The sequence below is a fragment of the Phragmites australis genome, chromosome 23, assembly GCF_958298935.1.
Source record: "Phragmites australis chromosome 23, lpPhrAust1.1, whole genome shotgun sequence".
Taxonomy (NCBI): Eukaryota; Viridiplantae; Streptophyta; class Magnoliopsida; order Poales; family Poaceae; genus Phragmites; species Phragmites australis.
Window position 1 is genome coordinate 7,797,082 of NC_084943.1, and position 17,081 is coordinate 7,814,162.

The following is a 17,081-nucleotide window of genomic DNA, read 5'->3' on the forward strand; positions in this document are numbered from 1 at the left end:
TAAAGATTAAATTCTAAATTTAGTCCCTTGTGTATCTTATCAAGATAAAAAAAAAATTAATAATAAACAACGTACCATCAATAACGAAACACCTGTACAAGTACGTGTGTGTAAGAATATAGTACATGATTCTATAAGTTATACCGGTGTTTTAAAAAACATAAACTTTGAAGAAGTGTGGTATGCGCTGGCAAGCCCCACTTCTTAGTGGCGCGGAAACCATCCGCTAAAATTTAGGTAAATATTGGCAAGGTAACGACGGTATGAGAGCCGGTTTCATAAAGATAAAAAAAAGGTGTTAGTGCCACAAATGTGGCGGTAAAACGCACGCCCCAAGATATCAAATTTGGATACCTTGAAATGTGGCAATGGAGCCCTAAAGTCATACTGTAGCATAGCTGGCCGTAGTCGTCAGCTAGCTCGATCATAAATACAGTCAGGATCCTAGCTAGATTCAGAACTACTGACAACATGAGTTACATGGTACTGCCAACACAGAATAACTGCCAACAAGAAAATGTCTAAGAGAGAGCAACACAAAAGTTAGCTGGATGGATTGGGTTCTGGTGCTTCTGCTTCTGCTGCCGCTTTGGAGAGCTCAAGTGAAACAGGGCAGTGATCACTTCCATAGAATCCTGCAAGAATGGAGGAAAAAATGAATTTCAACCAAAGACTTCAAAGTTCTAAGCTTGGTGTATTTCTCTTCATCGTGTACAACCTTTGATTGCCTCTAATGTGGAAACTGCCACAAACTAAATAATTCCTTCGGTCCAAATTATTTCGTGACATGATAGTAGGTCGAAAAAGGTAAAAGGTTAATATTTCAGTTTTCTTGGCGTGTTCTCGCTAATAATTATATACTCATCTATCTGAACACCAGTAAGCATTTGTTAGAGACATTTAGTAGAAAATGTTGCATAAAAAAACCAAAACAAGTACTTGAAAACCAAAAACAAATGGCCTGTTGCTTTTAAAAACCAGACAGCTATTTGCAATTGGTACCAATTCCATTTGGTCCAATGTTTCGAACCAGCTCCAAGTCCACTCTCTCTCTCCTGTTGGTACCCCATATACAATCACACTAGATAAGCTCTATTAACCATTACTATTTCCATTCAGCTAAACAATTTGGCTTTGCCAAGAACGCTGATTTTCCATGGCTCATAAAAATAACACTAGGTGTTTAATCCATATTTCAAATATCTGGAAAGTTTCCTAGTTTTGGAGTGTCAAAAGTATTCCTCTTCCCTCTGCATAAAACACACTCAAACATTCAGTACTAGGGATGGCAATGGCAATGGGCACAGGTTACCCAAGTACCCATAGGTAAAAAACCCTAGTGGGCACGGGTATAAAAAAGCGCTAGGGTGCTCAAATACTTGTACCTACTCTAAGCACCTGACATATGCACCTGACATATGTGCCCAATACTTGTATAGTTCAACAGGTGTGCTCAAATACTTCTACATTATTTTATTTGTCTTATTCATTACCCTTGATTCCTTGCTACTCTAGTTTTTCCAAGCACCATCTGTAACCAATACACATTTGAATAGATGCTTCTATATTTCCTAAACTTAAGTACCACCAGAGATGCAATATTTGAAGGGGTTGACCGCTAGAGACGCACGAGCTCGCAATGTCCCTTCTTCACCGGAATATGAGGGACCTCTTATGTCACCGATGGGTATACGAGCGTGGGTTTCATTCCTTACTCGTGATGGGTAATGGATGCGAGCACGAGTTTAGAAATTAGCTCACGAGTTTAGAAATTACCCACAAGTTTTATGCCCATTGACATCCCTATTCAGTACCCTGGTTTTCAACATTAGGCTATTTAATATCTGTTATGATCCTAGGATAAACACCGTGGAGAGGATAGCAATCGGCTGCTAAGGGAGAGATTAGACTATAGATTGGGAAGACTTAGAATATTAGGGGAGACTTAGATTAATTATTCTCTTGCTTGATTCAAAGGATATGCTGGCTGCCCCTTTATATAGACAGGTCATGGCTCTAACAAACCAAACCAAATCCTATCTATAATTGATGACAAATCTAATCTTATAAATGTCCACTAACAAATCTGATCTAATCTTATCTCTAAACACTATCTAATCTTTCCAAATAACTAACTAATAGATAAAGATGAGCCTCACATGCTACAGGGCTAGGGTATTATTTGCATGAACAGTAACCCACCTATGATCTGCATGTGGCAACTCCACCCCTCCTTCGACACAACTCGTCCTAGAGCTTGGGTGGAGGCCATGATTTAAGTCCAAGGAGGCCCCATGTTGATGAAAGAGCTCGACAATGACGACCTGGTCCCTTTAACGATGCTTGCGCATGATCCTTCGAGACGAGCTTCCCATCTGTTGCAGCAGCAAACTGCAGCCATGTTGTGGTTGTTGCTGCAACCTTTGCATCACCATGGCACCCACCGGTAGCTCCACTGCAGATCGGGACAACGCCACAGTGACAAGGTTCAGAAAGGAGCGCACCACCCCAACCTGCCTGCAACCCTTCGTGGATGTTACCACCCTGTGCGACACCACGACCACCGCAAGTAGAGCGGACGCGTCCGCTTCTCCACGCAGCAGAGCCGTCGTTGTTGGACGTCGATCTTCCAAGCTACCATTTTGGCGCCGCTTGAAGGGGCAACTCTGTTTGTGCCGAACAAAAGTGTAGCAGTAGCAATGACACCGTCGTGCCACGATCACTTCTACCACCACCGCAGCAAGTTGAGGCAACACAGTGATTGCTGGGAGGGTTGCCACTGGTGGAGGAGCCGCTGCACTGGATAATGTGTCGCTTTGCAGCGGGGCCAGTTGACTTGCAACATCCTAACATCTGGTATCAGAGATGCCATGTTCCGATAGCAGGAAGGGTGCTAGCTCCCAGGTTGGGGAGGCCGTGACCAAGATGGTGGTTGACATGTAGAGGCAGTTCATTGAGTTGGCGCAACAGTTGGTTGCCATATCTTTGCAGTTATCGATGGTCGACAAGTGTTCGCTAGACACTACAAGTCATCTGGCCGCGCTACAAAGCAACACACTGTCAATGCCTGCCCATGATGCTACCGACATCTATCACACTATTGCCACAGCTTGCAATGACAACGACAGTACTACCGGAATCTGCTACCATGTTGCAAGTAGCCAAGGTAACAAGAACACTTCTGAAGCATTCATGGTGCCACCGAGCCTTCTGTAGCCTCGATAATGTCCGCCTCACTACCAGCCAAAAACATGTCTGTAGCGGTGAGTTGTCTTGCAAGGAGGGGTGAAGGTCTCTACCGCAGCTCGAGGATGAGTTGTCTTGCAAGGAGGGGTGAAGGTGTTATGGGCAAGGATTACTGTTCACACACGTGAATAGTAACCATGGCAACTAAGCGACGCCCTAGAGGTCCAGGGCCTCGTCCCATTACCTCACACGCATACGACCTCCGCAATCCACCACCCACCAATATCCCTACTCGTGACAATCTGGTATCAGATAGCTTAGGTGCTGATTCCATGGAAGCGCTCACCAAAGCCATCACTGACCTCACCACAACGATCACCGCCATCGACAAGCGAGCCGCCACCTTGGAGCCCCTAGTAGCGCTAGTGCCGCACATCAAAACCCTAGATGGTCTGCCATCCAAAGTGTCCACTCTGCAAGCGTCGGTCTCCGATGGCGTCAAGCAAATCTAGGCCCTCAACCTGGCGATCATTCGCCTGCAGAAGTGAAAATGCATTTAGACCCCCTATGTGGGTTTTGATGATTAACGACAAACGATTCAAGGACTAATATGTTCAATGAGTATTTGAATAAGTAAAAGCCCCAATGATAAAAGCTAAACGACGTTGGCAATCCCTAACATGAAGAAATAAAACGATGCATAGTTATTCATATAGCTATAGCATTTTACTTTAATTTGAGTATAAGAATGTCGTACTATTAAGAGGGATGTAATATTGAAAGCTTTGTCATGATCTTAGTACTCAAAGTCAATCCTTAGAATGAGAGACACAACCCACAACACGGAGACTTGTTTCTAAAACGTTCTATTGATATTGGAAGTTTCGATAGGTCATATCGGAAGTTCCGATATATGTCAGTGTCTGGCGTGTTAAAATTTTGAGTGCCTAGGAAGTTCTCTGTTGAATCGGAAGTTCTAATATTTTGCATCGGAAGTTCCGATGTTGATCGGAGTGTCCAGCATGTTAAAATTTTGAGCGCTCGGGAAGTTCTCTGTTGAATCGGAAGTTCCGATGTTTTGGATCGAAAGTTCCAATGTTGATCGAAGTGTCTGGCATATTAAAATTTTGAACGCTCGGGAAGGTCTCTGTTGAATCGAAAGTTCCGAGGTATTTAGTCAGAAGTTCTGATGTGTATATTTCCAATTTCAATTTAGGTAGAGTAAGGCGTATTTGTTACTTTGAATAGATCGAAAGTTTTGATCTTAAGGTCGAAAGTTTCGATGTGGGCTGAAAAATTATGTAGCGACTAGTTTTTGGAGGATACCCTATAAATACCCTTTTGTCTAACCCTCTCCGAGCTGTTGCAGCCTTGACAAAAAAAACCCTCTCTAGAACCCTAAAGTTCACCTCTCCTCTCCCTTGCCATGTGCTACATTTTGAGAAAGGGATTTGAGTGAGAGATCCGGTAAAAGTGATTTAAAGTTCATCTTTAAGCACTAGGTTTCATCTCCAAGCTTTGTTTCGTATGCATTTATTACTCTTGGAGATTGAGGTCTCCTAGACGACTAGGAGTGATTCACAATCCACCGATTCACTTGTGGTGTGTTGTGAGGAGTTTGTGAAGGCCGAATTTCGCCTCCGAAAGGGAAGGAATACCAAGTGGAGCCGAGAAGTGCTTTGTGCAACCTCGCGAGGAAAAGGGTTAAAAAAAACCCGACTCAAGTGCGATCAAGCCCCTCAACGAAGACGTAGGATCCCCTCAATGATCCGAACTTCGAGAACAAATTCGTTGCGCCTCCCTCTTTGGTTATTAATTTCGAACAATTCGTTTAATATCTTGAGTTAGACTTTGTGGTTGCTGGTTTTACTTCAAATTGAATAGCACCATACCATGTTACATCAAGCATTTCATAGTTTAACTATTGTTGCTTGTAGAGCTAGCTAAGTTCATTTTTTAAGCATATCGAAAGTTCCGATCGTATACATCAGAACTTCCGATTTAAGTCGGAACATCCGATATTTATATAGGAATATCCGATATCTATTTCCACTATGATGTTCTATTATAATATTTGAAGAAAAAAAACAGCTATCCCTCTAGGTCGTATCTCGATCCTTCAATTGGTATTAGAGCCTAATCTCCCAATCAGACTTCCGCTCGGAGAATTCAAAATGACGGAAAAAGGGAAAGTAGCTCAATTCTATATGAGTATCCAAATACATCTTCATATGTTTTAAGTCATTCCGGTAGAGCACCTTACTTTGATAGTACTCATTATGCAACATGAAAGCATAAAATGAAAATGCACTTGAAATCTATTAACCCTTCTATTTGGCGTATAGTGCAAAATGACTATCTAGTGTAGGATCCAAACAAGCCCACCCCCAAAAATGATCAAAATGAACATAAGAACGCTCAAGCCGCAAAGGCAATATTTAAATTCCAGCTCGATCAACGCCTGCCCACCGTTCCGCTACACTAGTGGGCAAGCAAATTGCTCGGTTTTGATTTCATCGTCGAGTACAAGCCAAGCTCCACCAACACCGTCGCCTACATGCTCTCTCGCCGTGACACCGAGCTGGTGGCATCATCGTTCGCTCTGTCAACGCCGTTCTTTGCAATCTTCGACGACCTACAGTGATCCATCGAGACTGAGGCTGAGCTGCGTAGCCTCCTCGATGACATCCTGGCGGGAACGCGCCCCCGAGTAATGGAGCGTGATTGACGGGCTTATTTGCTTCAACGGTCGTGTTCACATGTCGTCCACATCGCCCAGCCTAACCACAATTCTGGCTACGGCTCACGACATGGGTGTCCAGAAGACTTTGCACCAGCTTCAGGCGGATTTCCCTGTTCCCCGAGATCAGAAGGTGGTCTAGGACTCCGTGAGCACGTACTACACTTGCCAAAAGAACAAGGGCGAGCATCTTCACCCAGCCGGCCTCATGCAACCACTAGAGGTTCCGTCAGATGTATGGGCGAACATTGCCAATGGACTTCGTCAAGGGGCTGCCGCGCATTCATGGGAAATCGGTCATTCTCACCGTCATTGACCAGTTCTCCAAGTATGCGCACTTCATCCCCTTGGCACACCCGTACATGGCTCGGTCGGTGGATCGGGCATTCTTCGACGAAATTGTGTGCCTGCACGGTATACCAAGCTCCATCGTTAGCGACCGCGACTCCATCTTTACCAGCAATTTCTAGAAGGAGTTGTTCTGTTTGGCGAGCATGAAGCTCAACCTCAGCTCAGCTTTCCACCCGTAATCGGATGGCCAATCAAAGGCAGCCAACAAGATCATCATGTACCTCCGGTGTTTGACAGGTGATCGTCCACGCAACTGGATGCAGTGGCTCGCTTGGGCGAAGTACTGTTATAACACTTCGTTCCAGGAGTCCGTGCGCACCTCTCCATTCCAAGTGGTCTACGAACATCACCCTCCATTAGGGCGCTCCTACAAGCCAGACGCAACTCACCTACCGACTGTGGAACGCGCCATGGTGGATTGTGACAGTGTGCGACCGGCTTGAGCAGGCGCAGCAACATTACAAGCACCACTATGACAACAAACACAGGGAGCTATCGTTAAATGTTGGCCAGTGGGTTTGGCTCCAACTCTGCCATCGGCCGACGGCGTCCCTGAGCATTCCTAGCCGGAGCAAGCTCAGTCCCAAGTTCTATGGCCCTTTTCAGGTTCTGGAGCGCATTGGGGACGTCGCATACCGCCTTCAACTTCCAAGCGCTGCCAAGCTCCATGATGTATAGAGATAAGTTAGGATTCAAATTGATTTGTTTAGAGATAAATTTGGTAGGAGATAAGTTACGAATCGAATTGAATTAGGATTGCTAGAGATAAGTTTGATAAGAGATAAGTTAGGAGTTGGAATTGAATTAAGATTGTAATTTTCTCTCTATATAAAGGGGCAGTCGGCACATCCTTGCAACAAAGCAAGGAAGAATTAATATAACTCTCCCCCAATATTCTAAGTCTCCCTCATCTATAATCTAATATCTCCCCCCTAGCAGACAACACCGCCTGACTATCCTTCTGACAGATGTTTATCCCTCTTATGATCCTAGGATCATAATAATATCACTTTTCATGCTTAATCACAGATCATTTACAGAGGATGATATGGATATAAATATGACTGAAAGTTGATTTGCGAAAGAGCCCCTGGAACCTCGTGTACTATATCACAAAGCAAAGAAAGTTGGTAATATTTTAACTTCATACCTTCTAATTCAATTCCACGGCCATGCATTTCACATGAAATTATCCTGTCCTTCAATTTTTCTGAAACAATGAAATAGTCAATCCGCATTCTCTTTCCTCGGTACCTAGAGCAATATGTAGACAAGTTAATCTCTCTGGAAAAAGATAAAATGCACTCCAGTACTAGCATTCACAGTATTAGCAGTTTGCATACTAGCAAATATATTCATTGATTGTTACATAATAAAGATCCATTTAAGAAAGATCATCTTTATATTTACATATTACTTTGAGGACTAATTTTTTGAATAAAGAAAAAAGGAAAATAAATTATCTTAAAGATAGTGTTGGTTGTGCACATAAACAATGTTCTAACTGATCATTGTCAAACTGTAACTTCATATTTAAGATGACGTGCTTAAGAAGCAACCATATGTGAATGCCTATACAGTAAGGGATCAAATCACTCGAAGACATAAAAGGAAATAGCAGACATGTCTGAAGGTCACATGCTTCAGTATCTAGAGAATATCTAAGAAACAAATGATGACCAGCAGTGTCAGAAAATATTTCTTACTTGCCAATTGGATGACCGGACCAAGAGAAGCCACAGTCCATGTCCTTTTCTTTGTGCAGGTGCCTGTAAGCATCTACCAGCTTTCCTCTGTATACCCAAATCGTTCATCCATAAGGTATTCAAACTTCAAAGCAAAAAATATGCAATACAACACAAAAGTAATGCCTCCTTGAAAACAAGTAAGGGGCTTCTTGATTTATGTGTTGCTCATAATTTCTTGTTGCGTGTCATTTCCACATACTTGCATTAGCTTGAAAACATTTTTGCCTCAAGAGAATCATATAGCATGTGAGGCTTTGTTCGGTTCACACGTGTGGTGTTTAAACATGTAACTATCCTTGAAAAATGATCACAGCAAGCTGCAGTACAGGCCCCCCACTTGGGCTTGGCTTAAAACCGGCTGGTTTTCTTTTTCTCAAAAAAAACATTGTCTCCTTTAGAATTATTAAAAGATGAACCTAATCGGCAGACGGCGGTAAGTATTATTTTCTTTCCATAACTGAAGGTTGGCTTACTGAAATGCTAAAAAATACCGTATGTTTATGTTTGTCACTTTTCACATCTGCGATGCCCATTTCAATGTTGATATATACAAATATGCTAATGCTAAAGCTTATATCAATTTGAGAGCCTCAGTAAAGCCACAAACAGGATGGATGAGGTAGAATCTAGGACGAGTGTGAACCAAGCAACCATGAAGATTTTCCAGAGTTGTGATTAAGGTGAGGGTGTGAAGCGTATTCGATGTGAACTGAACAAAATATAATTCATTGCCATAAGGGAAACTAACCAATACTGTTATGTATCTTTTACTAAAAATCCATAATAGGTGGCGCACAATGGTAACTACACTAAACATGTAATTTTATTTTAAAACATCAGTTGAATCATAATATATGTTTTGTTAATAGGTACCAGAACAGAACTTTACAAATTGACAAGAAGTTATAAAAACACCACCAGTGTAACTCGTTATCATTTGTCAAAGATGGCAAAAGAAAAGGGTTTGAGGGTACAAATGTATTAGTTTTCACTTACTGGGACAATATGTTGTCAAAGCGCCGCCTCTCTGATAGGGTGAATCCTGGCTGTCCACAGTCCTACAGAGTATAAAGAGAATTAATTGCATCAATGCAATAGCCAACCCTATACACCACAAAAAGTATACCATAGGTCCAGTAGAACTGAAAGATGCAGTTCAATGTGAAATTGGACATAATGGATAATATGGTGTCCTCTGAAACTCCAGTCAATCATTGTCATGAACTAAATTTTGAAATTAATCAGAGATGCTAAGACAGAATCAGATAGTGGGATCAAATAGGAAATTGTCTCAACTCATCAAATCTGACAGTGATGTTACTGTTTATTTAGTTAACTGACACAACCTTTTAGTCCCAACTCCCAAGCAAGTTGGGATAGGCTAATTGATAATTGCCTGTCCTATTGTCATAAATAAGTTGGCTATATGACAGTTAACTCGTTTTATCTATACAGTATATATACATGTACTTTGCGTACAAATTATAATGTAATGCTACAGTTTAAATTATATTTTCAGATCTTTTACTTACAAAATTGCAGTATAAATGAAATGGTTTTTTGTATCCAGAAAACGGTGTGAAAGCTCTTCCTATGAAACAGTATTAATACACTCTGAACCATCCACAAAAACAAAGTTCGCAACCAGCATTGCATACACTCAACAAAAACAAAGTTCACAACCACATCAAATATACGATGCAAAACTCAACAGCCAAATAGGTCACAAATTTCATGAACATCTACAAAGTTTGGTAGCATTGCAGGTTTTATGTGTTGCCAAAAGAAATTGCAGCAAGCAAATTGATGCCAACAATTTACAGGTTTTCTATAAGACTGAAACATATGTGATAATCTTGATCTCTATGAAGGCTGAATGCCAAATATGCCACAAGAAAGTGCAACACATCACATTCATTCACTCCCTACTGTGTACCGTTCCATTCCAATTCAAGGAACAAAATTCACCAAATAAATAGTCTCAATAAATTATACAATCTAGAACCTACTACTGTATTTCTAAGCAGTAAGGAACAATAAAAAAGGTTCGAGAAAGTGCCACATCAGCACATTCTCTTCATGTAGCCCAATCCCATACAATAAGCAGAAATGCAAATATACATGCACCCGATGGAATGGACCATACAACAACAACAAAGCCTTTAGTCCAAAACAACACTCGATGGAATGGACCATACTAAATTGTAAAGAGATAATAGAATTACTACTACAATGTGAGGGTTCAATTGTAGTTAAGATCTACTAAGCTTTTAGTTGATACATTTAAGTAGAAATGATGTCAGTTTCTGATAGGTGACTGTGAGACAGGGTTTGGACCATGTTACTGAACAGCCAGTCCTAGCAAAAGATTAGTCCTTTTGGCAAGAAAGACATGCACAAGCACTGGCAAAGGTTTGCAAGCTTTTGAGTACGCAATAATATACATGGATACCTCAATAATAATAAATATTATTTCATTTGTTCTGGGGTAAAATAGATTTCTTGGATCATCGTATAGCTAAAACATATGCTCTGATTCCCCCCTTTAGACATTTAGTACAATCTGGAGTCATGACGTGTGAAATAAAAAGCAAGACTATGCTTTAAAAGACAGATAAGAACCAGTTTCGGTCTGATGTCCTTGTCAAAATAGATCAGAACAAGTATCAGGACAGAGTCTCAATCAAAGAAAGGGTTATTATTGGCTACTGTTGATAAGAAAATCCTCACACGTAGGACATGAAATTTGGAAGGATTAATAGTACTTTAGACTTTAGTACTAAATTCGAAACAAGCAAAAAGTGCATGCATGACACTAAGTGGCCTATGGCTCAATACCTAATGAATTGTTCTTGTCTATTTTCTAGAATTCCACTGGGGTTGCACAGAGCTAGTCGGTAAAAATAGATGACATACTACATTTCATTACAAGAAACCCACCACTCTAATGTATTGTAACAACACGCACTAGTTAAACTGGATTTATACACAGGTATCCAAGGGCTGCATGTGTAAGGCAAATATTACCTCTTTATTCGGAGGGGTATATCCATTGAGCTTAGCACTGCTAAAAAAATCAGGATGGCTGACATCGATTTCTTCATGACTGGAAGATTCATATACAAGTGAAGTATAAGAGCTAAAGTTGGTGTGGGGGGGAAATGGCATATTGGTATGGTAAACATGAATTCCCAGGGCATGTCCAAGTAAAATTGAAATTTTCCTCTGAATTGTATATCATATGTTTTCTTTTCAGAATGCAAGAATGTAAATCACATCTGGTTAATAACCATGAACTATATGCAACCATGACAGAAAATTATCAACAGGGTTTTTTGGGTATTGGTTCTATGTTATACACCAGGATAATTCTTACCCTGGGGTTGAATTTAAATAGTAGGAAAAGTGTTACATGAAGATGTACTCCATGATGCAAGAAGCTGCATGGAAAATATTTATTTAGGACCCTATCTTTTTTGAATAAGGAGAAACCCTTTTCTTAATTACCTGACATTCAAGTCCCCGCACCAGATTAAGGGTTTGTCTACTTGTTGAACAAACTCCAGCATTCTCTTGTCCCACTTTCTTCTTCTTTGAAATGAATTTTCCTCTTCTTTCCATCCATTGTTTGGAGCATAGGTGTTTAGTAAGAGGAACGATTCAAATTCCGCAATTATAACACGCCCGTCGCTTTCATGCTTAGAAGCTAAAAAAGGGTAGAAAATTGGAATCTAAGAAAGAGTAGTATTACAAAAATAATAATGGAAAGTAAATCATAATCCAAGATGCCAGTTTGTTAACAAGTTTGCAGGCCTGGACCTTGTCTTTCCTTGATTTCAGTTTTTATACAGAAAAAGGTGCATGTGTATCCCATAAGCATATCTAGAGAAGATGAAGAGGTACACAGAGACATGCCCCAGTTTTTTTTTCAATATACTTGCAATGATTTTCCAAATTCCAACTGCCCCTTCATTTGAAAGAGACCATATTTTTTAGGGCTTTGTTTAACACTCAAATACACCCAAACTCTTCCTACAATAAAAACACAAGTATTGGCTGTCACATTTTGTAATGTGGTTTGCTCTATTATGGCTACAGAAACTAGTAAGCATTTCTTGTTCTTAGACTTTCTAGATTAGAAGAAAAAAAGCACCAGTAAGTTAGGATGAGCATGTGTTTTCATATGGTTACTAGTTTACCAATTTACAACTGTTAACTAAGGTAGATCATGCAATACAATCATGAAACTATAATTTGTTGTTGCTCTAGAGTAGAGCATGGAACATTAAGCATGGAGCATGTAAACTATACTGGCAACAGGAGAGAAGATTGTGCAAGGAAAGGTTGAAGTCAATTATCTCCAAACTTACATGTTACATCCAAGTTGAAAGACACCTTCTTTGGTTCAAACTTTTTCTTTATAAACATAGCTGTTCCTGCATATTTTGAATCCGAAAGAGACCACCAAACATGGTAGTCTTTGAAAGGTGAACTTGACAAAGCACGCAGAACTACCTGCATGACATCAAGAAGTGACTGTAGAACAACTTTGTTGATCCCAACAAATGCAATGTAACAAACGATGCTAAAAACAAAATCATAGTCCAGAAGTTTACTAGTGTTAGAAACGCATGAGTCAATATTAGATCAGAATACTTTTCTGCTTGCACAGTTCGCTAAATATTTTACGTTCTGGATCTAGTTGAAAAATGAAACACATTGCAAATGTGTAATCAACACGCATAGCTACAGTAGAGGGAAGGCCAGACTGCAAGGCTCGGAGGGGATTAGCATATTGGAATGCGGAGTTATAAGATAGATTGAGATGAGGGAATATTAGGTAGAGACTAGAGACTAATTCTTCTTTGTTTGCTTCCTAATGGATACGTAGCTATCTCTAGTACATGGAATATATCTATAAATAAATAAAATCAACTAACAAAAAAACTAGCTATTGTTATCTAATTTCCAAGTAACATCACGGTGGTGAGCTCCACATGAACAGTGGCAGTTGCTACTTTACGCATGAGCAAGGCCTCAAGGTACAGTACTGCTACAGAAATTCATGCGCAACTGCTGATGCAAGTGGTGCTATGTCCATAACAGAGTGCAACTGGTATGAATAAAAGTACATCAATTTTCAAATAATCTACTATCCTATCAAGATTAAGAAGATCACATGATAAACTCTACTTTTTGTGGCTGCAAGTGATCAAAATTCTAGCATGGATGATGATCCAATAAAGTTGAGAAAAACACAATGCATTTGCATAATCACAGTAAAGTACAATGATCTTTGCAAATGCTTCAAAACCTGCTTTTCATCTCGTGATGAGCTTGTGTCATCTTTTAGTTCACTAGGATTTTTAGGTGCCCCTTTGGAACCAGCTGCCGGCATCCGCACTTCCTAACAAAGAAGATCAATTAATATCCTTATCAGACATCTATAATTTGTATACTTAAATTGTATTTCTGAAGTCTGGCAAAAAAAAATTGTGGCCAACTGAGTAGTAAAAGAAGGAAATGCTAACAGGGGATAAATGCCGTCATGATGAGGTCAGACAGACACAAATTGAAGCAGAACAAGCAGCTGCGTGCCATCATGTGCAAGAAATGCGCCCTATTGGCTTCACTTCACTTGTGAATACAATGCGGGGGAGTACAATAACCACCGTAAGCTGTAAGATAACATCTAGAACCCTGGCCAGACAGAAACATCAGACTTCTACAAAATCGCCTCATTGGAAAAGAGAAATGAAAGGGAAGAACTGAAATGGATGCTTGAGATGTCATAACCACTTAACCAGTTTAAGGGGACTGGAAAAGAGGGAAAAGAAAAGGAGGAACACCTGAAGTGTTCATCTTTTCCATTCATTTTTCCCAGTTATTCCAGAATGAGAACAGATTAAGGATCCCTGTTTCTAATAAACATTTTAAAAAATTTGAGGTTTAGGACCACCACATGTTTTCTTTGCCTACTCTCAAAGACTCAAACAAGCCCAAGTGGATTTGTCTTTTTATTATTTGGCTGCATGTTCCAAACTCCAAAGGGATTACGTATATTTTGCCCATCTGACAAATCTGCACATTGTTTGTTTATAAGGATCTGCTGCTCATTGTTTTTTATAAGGACTAATGAGTTGAAAAAAAAAAAGAGATACAATTTCGTGCCCCGGATGAGAATGATGGAACCAATTGATCACTATGATAGCACATAGCAGTACAATGATCTCTGAAGCTTAACTTAATAAGAAAAAGGGTAACAATGCATACAGTCAGCAAAATGATATAAAAAAATGCGCAACCGGATTCCTCAAAGGGCATATTCAACCACTAGGGTACTACAATAAGCACCCGCGTGCCACCACTTGCAAGAAATGTGCCCTATTGTCTTCACTCCGCTTGTGAATACAGTGTGGGGGACACGATACCCACCATGAGTGCTAAGAACCTAATATAACATCTAGAACTCTAGCCGGACATAAACATTGGACTTCTACGAAACCACCTCATTGAATTAATCTCCACCTCTAAAACGATAACCAATAACCCACGCTCCCAACCTGCACAACAAAATGCCTATCAGTTCTTCGCATGCCATATTGCAGCATCCACACGCGCACCTAGAGATCGCTACGGACTTTGAGTAACATTGCAGATTAAGACCCTGTTGACGCGATTTAAATATTTATTTTTAGACTAAAATAGAAATAAAATGACTCACTCAAACATCTTTGGTATACCCACAGATCTAGCTCCACGAATTTCTGGAGCTAGCTCTGCAAAACAGGCACTAAACCCCTCGGGGAGCAAATCCAGACCAAGGAAGAGCACCGAATCAAAACCCCCTCTCGCTCGCTCACCTGTACGCAGATGACATCGGGGTCGAGGCGCGCGACGAACTGGGAGAAGGCGGGCCAGCCGCTCTTCATCCGGAGGAGCAGGCTGTTGGCGTTCCACGTCAGGAAGTTGCGCGGCTCCTCGCCAGGAGTCCCCTCCCCGCCGCCCGCCGCTGTGAGGGCATCGCTAGAGTCGGAGGCGGTGGCGGGCCTCTTCTTGGCTGGGCAGCCGTCCTTGGGCACGGGCTGGAAGAAGCGCTTCATCGCCTCCGGGCTGCGGCGGCGCCTCCCCGCGACTCGAGTGACAGTCTCTAGTTCCTAGAATGGAGGAACCGCCGAAAGCGGCTTGTTGACGCTTAACGCTATTGAGGTACCGAAAACGTAAAAGCCAATTGACGTAACACTACTTTTACTGATGATAGATCGAGGGCGTTATATTTTAGACTACTAGATAAATACCTGCGTGTTGCTACGAGAATTAAAAGTAATATAGTTGACCGGTTAAACACATATATATTCTATAGAACAATAATTAATTTAACAACACATAAGAACTGTAATATCTATCATATAATACAACTATAAGTAAAGATAAAAACATATCAGATTTTTACCGGCCACTCAATCGTTCGAACTGTTATGCTAATCATATCTTAGATAAAAAAATCCTCGAATATCATATTGAATCTTCGATAGTTATATCATGTATCAGATTCAAATGTAGGGAGTTAGATATCCATCAAATATCGGAAATCTAAAAATAAAATCTGATATATCCGAACTTCAAAGACTATTCGATCCTATTTTTCGAAAGTTTTATTTCCGGGGAGATTTAGTGGTAAAGATCACATAACATCCGCCAATATGGCTTGTTTTCCTCGCATCACGTTATACAATATCGCATATTGCACTCTAAGTAGTGTATTACTCACCCATTTATTATTCTAGAATCCAGTCTAACACCTATTTTTTATTTGGAAGGAATGCTATTTGAGAAAGTTATTTTTAACTTTTATGAGCTTCAACCAGAAATAAGAATCACTTATTTTTCCTTACTTAGGTGAGCGTTTTACCGCTAAGGTATTTATTTTTGACCATTCTTTTTCGGATCCTGTCCTCATTAAGTAACGAAAAAACCAAGAAGGTATATATTCTTGATAGAGATATAAACAATGCTAAGGTCTCTCTAGTCTTTTTAGCTAAGTATAGGATATTCTATTTTGTTAGTATATATATTTTTTTGAACTATCCCTTAAAAAAGAATCTAAATAGAAAATGATCTAATCTGTTAAGCGCACCTCAGGAACCAACTGCAAAAATGCGATCTATAGCCTCTTGTCGATATTGTGGTCGACATATTACCCATGTGGAAATCAGGGCTTCTTTCCTCATCCGGTCGCGTGCTACTAACAAAGGTCACCCTGTCCGCCGTCCCGATGTCCCTATCCATCTCACTCTTTCACCATGGGCGCTGCAGCTGCAAGCTATGACGAAATCAGACACGCTTTCTTGTGGCAAGAACATAGATGGTGTTAGGGGGCACTGTGGCCACTGTCTAGTTGCGTGGCCAAAGGTATGTCGTCCCCTGGATCTGGGCGATTTGGGGATCATCAACCTTCGAACACTTGGATTCATTCTACGCTTGCGTTGGGAATGGCTCAGGCATAGTGACGAGTGCACATGGACTGCCCTGCCTAGTAAAACAGAGAGCATTGTCAAGGCAATGTTTGAGTGGTACTGTTTTTTCTGATCCAAATTTTTAAAGTGAGTAGTTCTTCAAAGAAAATGATTATGTGTTTGAAAGTAATTATCTAGAGTAAAATCTAAAAAAATGATTATGTATAAAAAGTGAATCAAGAGAAGTTACATTTTCAGCTCACATTATCTAGTTTATTTTAAAAAATCACTCTCATATATTTCACTTGATGAGCTAAAAACTGAAAAAGCTAGTTGGCAAAACTCCCTTGATTCTAATAGAAGCTCTGCTAAACAGACCTTGAGGTGTCAACCTTTGTCAAATTGAGGGACAATGCCAAGATATTGTTCTGGATGGACAAGTGGACCCTATCTCTTCTAGGCAGTGCCTCAGCGGATCAGGAACTCGCGGCTTGTCAGTGAAGCATTATTTGGAGGGGATGGGTGGGAGATATCAAAGAGTGTGTTTGACAGAACTCTTAGAGCAATTTTTCGAGTGGAATCAGGGGAGCTCTGTTAAAT

At 40.6% G+C, this 17,081-nt stretch overlaps 1 protein-coding gene across 2 annotated transcripts; it reads right to left on the reverse strand.

The window, feature by feature from the left end:
* Positions 1 to 338: 338 nt before the first annotated feature.
* Positions 339 to 15,203, reverse strand: LOC133905774 (DNA-(apurinic or apyrimidinic site) endonuclease). Of its 2 annotated transcripts, XR_009907691.1 has the most exons (10): positions 14,889 to 15,203; positions 13,340 to 13,432; positions 12,396 to 12,540; positions 11,533 to 11,731; positions 11,053 to 11,131; positions 9,022 to 9,083; positions 7,984 to 8,070; positions 7,428 to 7,531; positions 3,554 to 3,722; positions 339 to 635 (listed from the first exon to the last, which is right to left on the reverse strand). XR_009907691.1 is itself a non-coding variant. In XM_062347534.1 (9 exons), the coding sequence occupies exons 1-9, from the start codon at positions 15,126 to 15,128 to the stop codon at positions 544 to 546; spliced, it is 1,101 nt and encodes a 366-aa protein (XP_062203518.1). In that variant the 5' UTR covers positions 15,129 to 15,203; the 3' UTR covers positions 339 to 543. The 2 variants fall into 2 exon arrangements, 1 of the variants encoding a protein (XP_062203518.1); XM_062347534.1 differs by lacking the exon at positions 3,554 to 3,722.
* Between the last annotated feature and the right edge of the window lie 1,878 nt (positions 15,204 to 17,081).

Coding starts and splice junctions, on each gene's coding strand:
- LOC133905774 (XM_062347534.1), bottom strand. CDS start 15,128: ATGAAGCGCTTCTTCCAGCCCGTGCCCAAGGACGGCTGCCCAGCCAAG. Junction 13,433..14,888: donor CCGATGTCATCTGCGTACAG/GTGAGCGAGCGA, acceptor CTTCTTTGTTAG/GAAGTGCGGATGCCGGCAGC. Junction 9,084..11,052: donor ATACCCCTCCGAATAAAGAG/GTAATATTTGCC, acceptor TATACTCTGTAG/GACTGTGGACAGCCAGGATT.